Here is a 10,014-nt window from a genome sequence, read left to right as displayed (position 1 = left end):
CTGTGTTATGTTGTGGGCTGTGTTGTGTTGTGGGCTGTGTTATGTTGTGGGCTGTGTTATGTTGTGGGCTGTGTTGTGTTGTGTTGTGGGTTGTGTTATGTTGTGTTATGTTGTGGGCTGTGTTATGTTGTGTTGTGTTGTGGGCTGTGTTATGTTGTGTTATGTTGTGGGCTGTGTTGTGTTGTGGGCTGTGTTATGTTGTGGGCTGTGTTATGTTGTGGGCTGTGTTGTGTTGTGGGTTGTGTTATGTTGTGTTATGTTGTGGGCTGTGTTATGTTGTGTTGTGTTGTGGGCTGTGTTATGTTGTGGGTTGTGTTATGTTGTGTTGTGGGGCTGTGTTATGTTGTGGGTTGTGTTATGTTATGTTGTGTTGTGGGCTGAGTTGTGTTGTGGGCTGTGTTATGTTGTGGGCTGTGTTGTGTTGTGGGCTGTGTTATGTTGTGGGCTGTGTTATGTTGTGGGCTGTGTTGTGTTGTGTTGTGGGTTGTGTTATGTTGTGTTATGTTGTGGGCTGTGTTATGTTGTGTTGTGTTGTGGGCTGTGTTATGTTGTGTTATGTTGTGGGCTGTGTTATGTTGTGGGCTGTGTTGTGTTGTGTTGTGGGTTGTGTTATGTTGTGGGTTGTGTTATGTTATGTTGTGTTGTGGGGCTGTGTTCTTTTGTGGGCTGCGTTATGTTGTGGGTTGTGTTATGTTGTGTTGTGTTGTGGGCTGTGTTATGTTGGTATAACCTCTGACTCTCAAACAGAATTAGTGAACATAAAAGTTCATCCAGTCGCAGAACATGACCAAAAACATGTAATTTCTAACTTTTTAAAAGATTTTGTGGCGTAGAGAAAGTTAGTATTTTTTATTTTAACCTTTATTTAACCAGGCAAGTCTAGGCATGTTTATCAAGTGTTATGTTGACGTGTTATTCAGTGTTATGTTGACGTGTTTATTCAGTGTTATGTTGACGTGTTTATTCAGTGTTATGTTGACGTGTTTATTCAGTGTTATGTTGACGTGTTTATTCAGGTGTTATGTTGACGTGTTTATTTCAGTGTTATGTTGACGTGTTTATTCAGTGTTATGTTGACGTGTTTATTCAGTGTTATGTTGACGTGTTTATTCAGTGTTATGTTGACGTGTTTATTCAGTGTTATGTTGACGTGTTTATTCAGTGTTATGTTGACGTGTTTATTCAGTGTTATGTTGACGTGTTTATTCAGTGTTATGTTGACGTGTTTATTCAGTGTTATGTTGACGTGTTTATTCAGTGTTATGTTGACGTGTTTATTCAGTGTTATGTTGACGAGTTTATTCAGTGTTATGTTGACGTGTTTATTCAGTGTTATGTTGACGTGTTTATTCAGTGTTATGTTGACGTGTTTATTCAGTGTTATGTTGACGTGTTTATTCAGTGTTATGTTGACGTGTTTATTCAGTGTTATGTTGTGTTATGTTGACGTGTTTATTCAGTGTTATGTTGTGTTATGTTGACGTGTTTATTCAGTGTTATGTTGACGTGTTTATTCAGTGTTATGTTGTGTTATGTTGACGTGTTTATTCAGTGTTATGTTGACGTGTTTATGTTGTGTTATGTTCACACTGCATTAGAATATTTATGAAATGCACATTGTTATATTTGGTAGCACTTCTTTCGTGATGCTTGTTTTCCCTCCAACCCCATTGGATGCGTGGAACGGATGTGGGTGTGGCTATGTCTAAATACGGGTGCAATTTTTTTTTTTACTCACAAAAGCTCTGACGATGGCCTTGCGGCCGATAAGTTTAATTGAGAGCGGTGACACTTTCAGGAGCAGTGTGGGAGTTTCTTATTGTTTCTCGCCATTACTGATGTCACCTTTAAAAACGTGTTCAGGTATAAAGCTGTTGTCCTTTTTTGGAAAACTAAGGAACATTCAAGGGTTACTATAACAGGGTTTCTTATAACAGGGTTTATTTGTAACAGGAGGGTTTATTTGTAACAGGGTTGATTCGTAACAGGTTTGTTATTAATGTACATTTCCCTATTCAGCCTCTACATCTGCGTAGAGGAAATTAGTATCTGTAAGAAGTAAGAGAACTGGTTATTTAACAATTATTTGTTTACGTTGTTTGTCAGAATATTTTTTGGTTCAACTGTGTTACCCACTCCAGTCAGCAGGTGGCGATGAGAATCTTTCAGGTGATGCTTCATTGGTGACGTATAATGTACGGGACGGGATGTTTGTTTCTACAACAACACTTCAGCCACCTCGGTAGCGTGCTAGCCAACATAAAACCACAACATTGAAGCGCTTTAGGCCATTTTTGTTCATATTAACCTCGGTGTTTTAAACACACTTAATGCGTATTTACTAGTTACTCTATTTAATTTACTATTTACGTGTTTAGCTAAGTAACACTCGGCTAATGCTAACTAGCTTACTTGCTAACATCCTCGACCATGAGTTCACTAAGCTACTCCCTCCCTGCTAAAGAAGAGGAGGTCTGCTGGACAGAGAAAGATGTTCTCGTGAAAGAGGAGAAGGAAGAGGAGGCTGTTACAGTTAAACAAGAAGTAGAGGGTGAAGCTGTTACAGTGAAAGAAGAGGAGAAAGACGTGAAAAAGGAAGAATCTTTAAGAGTGAAAGAGGAGGATGCAGTTTGTGGAATGAAGGAGGAGGAGGGGGAGATTACTGTCCCATTGGAGGAGACTGGAGATCTGATTAACACCAGTAAGTGGTATTTTAAAAACAGTGGAACAAACTCTGTAGTTGAAGTAATGTGTCATGTTAAAGACTGCGGTCAAGTGAGCCGTCATTCGCAAAACTTCCGTGTGAATTTTTTTAAGCGAAGTGACGACACTTTACGGTACCGCGTGTTTTCTGGGAGGGGAACTGTTCTCTAATGCTCTGATAGAAACGACAGCTACAAATTATTCCAAGCAAACAGTTTGCCTCACACTTATTTAATCTTCCATAATCAACGTGATACCAAATCGTTTAGTTCATTTTCGCACCTTATCATAAATTGCTTTGACATCACGGGTAGAGTGAGGCTGCAGTAGCCTGATGTTGGCGCTGTTTAGGAAATGTTCAATTATCAATCCAAGATGTGTTTATGACGTCATGACACACAGGACGATCTAATTGAGCCTGATATGTTTTCAGTATATCATTAATCCAGTGTGATGACTATATTCTGCCAATTTAAAATATGGTTTAACATAATTGATAATTCTATATTACAGTTAATGTTGAAGCGAAATCGGATGATAGAAAATGTGTCACGTCTGCCACCAGTACATCCCTATTACATTGTCATTAACATTGTAATGTATAACGGCTAGGCTAACGGTAGCCTAGTGGTTAGAGCGTTGGACTAGTAACCGGAAGGTTGCAAGTTCAAACCCCCGAGCTGACAAGGTACAAATCTGTTGTTCTTCCTCTGAACAGGCAGTTAACCCACTGTTCCTAGGCCGTCATTGAAAATAAGAATTTGTTCTTTGCTGACTAGCTGACCTAGTTAAATAAAGGTAAAATAAATAACATGCCCATATGACAGCAACAGCATTGGAAAAACGCTAGTTTACTGTACATTCGGAAAGTACCTTTACTCAGTGTTGAAATCAGTGTTGATTTCTAGGCTTTATCAGAGGCTTTATCAGAAAGTTAGACGTTGTTAGACGTTGTTTCTGAATAACCTAAAACATTGGAACCCTCAAGTAATAATGAGCGAGAGAGAGAAGGAACAATAGCAATATTGAAAAATGAAATGTGAAATTTGAACATACCTTACAGTTGAGCAAAGCATTCTCAAGACAGAAATGACAAGGCCCATCAGAAAAATCCCTCTTTGCCATTTGGGAACCAAAAGCCTAATTCCTACTCATTTAAATATCATGAAAGCATTCGGACAAATGCAAGTTATGAAGAGTATTTTCCAAACAATTCTAATGAAGTGTTTAATGTCCTAAAGGCCAAGGCTGAAGCCGTTGTCGGGGCTCAACACACCTTATGTTGGGGTTTCCTTTATATTGGCAGTTACGACACTTTGTTGGTTTCCTTTATTTTCCCTCGGACACAGCGTGGGATCGAACCTGGCGAACCTACATTAATAGCAATGGATCAAATGCAGCCTATGACATTGATTGAAATACTGTAGTCCACAATATACTGTATATTATTATAGAGCTCTGCTCAACCTGCAACCATGACATTATCTATTATTATAGAGCTCTGCTCAACCTGCAACCATGACATTATCTATTATTATAGAGCTCTGTTCAACCTGTAAACGACATTATCTATTATTATAGAGCTCTGCTCAGCCTATAAACATGACATTATCTATTATAGAGCTCTGCTCAGCCTGGAGACATGACATTATCTATTATTTTAGAGCTCTGCTCAGCCTGTAACCATGACATTATCTATTATTATAGAGCTCTTCTCAGCATGACATTATCTATTATTATAGAGCTCTGTTCAGCCTAAAAACATGACATTATCTGTTATTATAGAGCTCTGCTCAGCCTATAAACAAGACATTATCTAGTATGACATAGCTCTTATTATGACATCATGACATTCCATGAGAGAAGGATTCTAGTTGGAACTCTACATCTTTTGATTTTCAAATTACACCAAGACTCTTTTAAATTATAAATTTTTTTGTAAACTGGCCAATGGTTATTGAGGGATCTGATTTAGATTTAACCTCCTAGCAAGGGAGTTATGGAGGGTTCATTCAGTTCTCTATTTAAATAAACATTCTGTCTTTGGCAGGAGAAAGACCAGACTCGGAGAAACCAGAGACGTCCAAACCAGCAAGACGACACCACTGCTCCCACTGTGGAATGGTTTTTAACCAGTTAAGGTGTCTGAAACAACATGAGAGAATACACACAGGGGAGAAGCCTTTCCAATGCTCCCAGTGTGGAAAGTGTTTTTCCTTGTTAGCGAGCATGAAAAGACATGAGAGGATACACACAGGAGAGAAGCCTCATCACTGCTCTCAATGTGGAAAGAGTTTTTTCTCATCAGGGTGCCTGAAAAGACATGAGATGATACACACAGGGGAAAAACCTCATCACTGCTCCCAGTGTGGAAAGAGTTTTAACCGGAAAGAATACCTGAAAGAGCATGAGAGAATACACACAGGAGAGAAGCGAGATAAACTTTTCCAATGCTCTAAGTGTGGAAATAATTTTTCCTTGTTAGCGAGCCTGAAAATACATGATAGAATACACACAGGGGAGAAGCCTCATCATTGCTCCCAGTGTGGAAAGAGTTTTAAGCTGAAAGGACAATTGAAACAGCATGAGATAATACACACAGGGGAGAAGCCGTACCCCTGCTCCCAATGTGAAAAGAGTTTTTCCTGGTTGGGTCACATGAGAAGACATAAGAGAGTACACACAGGAGATAAGGATGTAGGCTGCTGAACAGTGGGACAAAGGACAGACAGCCGTGAAGAGGGCACGAGAAAGCCTATTCCCCCTCAGGAGACTGAAAAGATTTGACATGAGTCCTCAGATCCTCAAAAGGTTCGACAGCTGCACCATCGAGAGCATCCTAACTGGTTGAATCACTGCCTGGTATGGCAACTGCTCGGCCTCCGACCGCAAGGCACTACAGAGGGCTGTGCGTACGGCCCAGTACATCACTAGGGCCAAGCTTCTTGCCATCCAGGACCTCTATACCAGGCGGTGTCAGAGGAAGGCCCCAAAAATGTCAAAGACTCCAGCCACCCATGTCGTAGACTGTTGTCTCTACTACCACATGGCAAACCTTACCGGAGCGCCAAGTCTAGGTCCAAGCCATAAGACTCCTGAACATCTATTGGCTACCCAGACGATTTGCATTGCCCCTCCCCCTTTTACACTGCTGCTACTCTCTGTTATAATTGTCCGTGCATATTCACTTTCATAACTCTACGTACACGTACATATTACCTCGACTAACCGGTGCCCCCGCACATTGACTCTGTACCGGTAACCCCCTTGTATATAGTCTGCACATTGACTCTGTACCGGTAACCCCCTTGTATATAGTCTGCACATTGACTCTGTACTGGTACCCCCTTGTATATAGTCTCAACATTGACTCTGTACTGGTACCCCCTGTATACAGCCTCCACATTGACTCTGTACTGGTACCCCCTTGTATATAGTCTCCACATTGACTCTGTACTGGTACCCCCTTGTATATAACCTCCACTATGACTCTGTACTGGTACCCCCTTGTATATGGTCTCACTATTGTTATTTTACTGCTGCTCTTTAATGACTTGTCACTTTGATTTATTTTTCTTATTTTACATTTTCTTAAAATTACTGAATTGTTGGTTAGGGGCTCGTCAGTAAGCATTTCACTGTAAAGTCTTCACCTGTTGTATTTGTGGCATTTGACTAATAAAAATTAGATTTGATATTAAAGCTGATCTACCCCTTAAAATAACAAATAACTGTTACTGATTAAACCCAAAAGGCATATTCTATTCTATGGTTACCAACTCCTCCATCAATACCTGTTGTAGGTCAGACCAACAAGAAGCTGTGTCTGTGTATGTCCTATCAGAGGCACAACTCCTCCATCAATACCGGTTGTAGGTCAGTCCAACAAGAAGCTGTGTCTGTGTATGTCCTTTGGTTACCAACTCCTCTTAATACCTGTTGTAGGTCAGTCCAACAAGAAGCTGTGTCTGTGTATGTCCTTTGGTTACCAACTCCTCTTAATACCTGTTGTAGGTCAGACCAACAAGAAGCTATGTCTGTGTATGTCCTATCAGATGCACCACTCCTCCATCAATACCTGTTGTAGGTCAGACCAACAAGAATCTATGTCTGTGTATGTCCTTTGGTTACCAACTCCTCTTAATACCTGTTGTAGGTCAGACCAACAAGAAGCTGTGGGGGGGGGGGAGTGCTGTGGTTGTTTTAGACTGTGAAACATCAAACCTGCAGACAAGGGGGGGGGGGGGGGGGGGGGGGGGGTGCTGTGGTTGTTTTAGACTGTGTGAAATACAAAGAGGAGATTCAGACGTAAATCCGTAATCAACGTTTCTATAGAAACCTGAGGGTCTGTTCACCTGTTTGGTGTATGGATAGAAACATACCGTTTCAGTGGTCCTTTGCTACAGGCATAGCCTACCGTTAATACTCTCACTCCGGGAGCATTTAAAACAACCATATTTTCAATGGGATAACGGGATAATGGGATAACGGGATAACGGTATAACGGGATAATTGTATAACGGTATAACGGGATAACGGGCTAACGATATTTGATTTCATATTTAAAATGCAATGTTTTTCCTAGGCCTATATGCCTACCATGACCCCATGTTGAGGCTGAGCAAGACCTTCGATATGCAGAAAGCACCGTGGATCATTGTTTATTACCATTTATAAACCAACCAGGGGGGGTAGCCTATGCTTTTTACCATTCACTATAACAAGGGTTAAAACTATATCGTCACGCATCCCCTCAGTTCAAGCCCTGCTTTGGACCATATCACCAAGCCCTGCTTTGGACCATATCACATCAAGCTCTGCTTTGGACCATATCACATCAAGCCCTGCTTTGAACCATATCACATCAAGCCCTGCTTTGAACCATATCACATCAAGCCCTGCTTTGGACCATATCACATCAAGCCCTGCTTTGGACCATATCACATCAAGCCCTGCTTTGGACCATATCACATCAAGCCCTGCTTTGGACCATATCACATCAAGCCCTGCTTTGGACCATATCACATCAAGCCCTGCTTTGGACCATATCACATCAAGCCCTGCTTTGGACCATATCACATCAAGCTCTGCTTTGGACCATATCACATCAAGCCCTGCTTTGGACCATATCACATCAAGCCCTGCTTTGGACCATATCACCAAGCCCTGCTTTGGACCATATCACATCAAGCCCTGCTTTGAACCATATCACATCAAGCCCTGCTTTGGACCATATCACATCAAGCCCTGCTTTGGACCATATCACATCAAGCCCTGCTTTGGACCATATCACATCAAGCCCTGCTTTGGACCATATCACATCAAGCCCTGCTTTGAATAATATCACATCAAGCCCTGCTTTGGACCATATCACATCAAGCCCTGCTTTGGACCATATCACATCAAGCTCTGCTTTGGACCATATCACATCAAGCCCTGCTTTGAATAATATCACATCAAGCTCTGCTTTGGACCATATCACATCAAGCCCTGCTTTGAACCATATCACATCAAGCCCTGCTTTGGACCATATCACATCAAGCCCTGCTTTGGACCATATCACATCAAGCCCTGCTTTGAACCATATCACATCAAGCCCTGCTTTGAACCATATCACATCAAGCCCTCCACAGAAATGGATAGAATATAGCCTGAGGAGTGCATGGTCTGTTAAGCAGGTAAACTTGTAAACTGGGAACTCAGGGAGGGGGGGTCGTCATGATATCAGTGATTTTCAGGTGGGAAAGTCAGAGCTGTAGGAAGATGCAGCAGTTTCTGAATTGGAAATAAGAGTTGGGTGACCGTTGGAAGATATTGTTCCCCAGTTTCTGAATTGGAAATAAGAGTTGGGTGACCGTTGGAAGATATTGTTCCCCAGTTTCTGAATTGGAAATAAGAGTTGGGTGACCGTTGGAAGATATTGTTCCCCAGTTTCTGAATTGGAAATAAGAGTTGGGTGACCGTTGGAAGATATTGTTCCCCAGTTTCTGAATTGGAAATAAGAGTTGGGTGACCGTTGGAAGATATTGTTCCCCAGTTTCTGAATTGGAAATAAGAGTTGGGTGACCGTTGGAAGATATTGTTCCCCAGTCAGAGATTGTTTTTTTCAGAGCGACTTTAATAAAGAGGAGATCTGCGATTGGTACGTCACATATCAAACCTTTTAAATCAATCATATATACCCATCGACTCTTTAAGAATATAAACTTATAAATACCTCATGAGCTTAGTTCAACTGTCGTACCCCATCAGAACCCAACCTGTTTAACTCCATTGTTTGTAAATAATATAAACACTGTTAACCTGAAAATATGGATGAACTAGAATTGTAATATCATGGATGGTCAGTTCTTGAAAACATGGATGAACTAGAATTGTAATATCATGGATGGTCAGTTCTTGAAAACATGGATGAACTAGAATTGTAATATCATGGATGGTCAGTTCTTGAAAACATGGATGAACTAGAATTGTAATATCATGGATGGTCAGTTCTTGAAAACATGGATGAACTAGAATTGTAATATCATGGATGGTCAGTTCTTGAAAACATGGATGAACTAGAATTGTAATATCATGGATGGTCAGTTCTTGAAAACATGGATGAACTAGAATTGTAATATCATGGATGGTCAGTTCTTGAAAACATGGATGAACTAGAATTGTAATATCATGGATGGTCAGTTCTTGAAAACATGGATGAACTAGAATTGTAATATCATGGATGGTCAGTTCTTGAAAACATGGATGAACTAGAATTGTAATATCATGGATGGTCAGTTCTTGAAAACATGGATGAACTAGAATTGTAATATCATGGATGGTCAGTTCTTGAAAACATGGATGAACTAGAATTGTAATATCATGGATGGTCAGTTCTTGAAAACATGGATGAACTAGAATTGTAATATCATGGATGGTCAGTTCTTGAAAACATGGATGAACTAGAATTGTAATATCATGGATGGTCAGTTCTTGAAAACATGGATGAACTAGAATTGTAATATCATGGATGGTCAGTTCTTGAAAACATGGATGAACTAGAATTGTAATATCATGGATGGTCAGTTCTATAAACACTGTTAACCTGAAAACATGGATGGTCAGTTCGTGCATCCATTGCTCTATGAATTTGAGGCTGGTTGTATTTCTCCAGACTCAGCTTTTCACCAAAACAGGGGGAGGACATTGTTATTGTTTGAACTGCAGGTCCCCTGTAAAGAAATAGGACTCTCTCACCAAGATGAAAACTATTAATGTGAACAAAGAACAAACAACAGAGGATTTAAAACAAACACATGACCTTTTATA

General features: G+C 40.6%; 1 protein-coding gene across 1 annotated transcript; it reads left to right on the top strand.

Moving 5' to 3' along the window:
• Nucleotides 1-2,142: 2,142 nt before the first annotated feature.
• On the top strand, nt 2,143-5,502 carry LOC116358945 (putative zinc finger protein 833). Its single transcript, XM_031811395.1, has 2 exons — nt 2,143-2,701; nt 4,754-5,502. Exons 1-2 carry the CDS (start codon nt 2,431-2,433, stop codon nt 5,410-5,412), a joined length of 930 nt encoding a protein of 309 aa, XP_031667255.1. The 5' UTR covers nt 2,143-2,430; the 3' UTR covers nt 5,413-5,502.
• Nucleotides 5,503-10,014: the final 4,512 nt, after the last annotated feature.

The sequence above is a fragment of the Oncorhynchus kisutch genome, unplaced genomic scaffold (assembly GCF_002021735.2).
Source record: "Oncorhynchus kisutch isolate 150728-3 unplaced genomic scaffold, Okis_V2 Okis01b-Okis20b_hom, whole genome shotgun sequence".
NCBI classification, from domain to species: Eukaryota; Metazoa; Chordata; class Actinopteri; order Salmoniformes; family Salmonidae; genus Oncorhynchus; species Oncorhynchus kisutch.
Note: the sequence above shows the minus strand (reverse complement) of the source record. Positions and strands in the feature narration are given on the sequence as shown.

Excerpts from the sequence above, each read along its gene's own strand:
- LOC116358945 (XM_031811395.1), top strand. The coding sequence starts at position 2,431 with ATGAGTTCACTAAGCTACTCCCTCCCTGCTAAAGAAGAGGAGGTCTGC. Across the intron at positions 2,702-4,753 it reads TGGAGATCTGATTAACACCA|GAGAAAGACCAGACTCGGAG; the intron begins GTAAGTGGTATT and ends TGTCTTTGGCAG.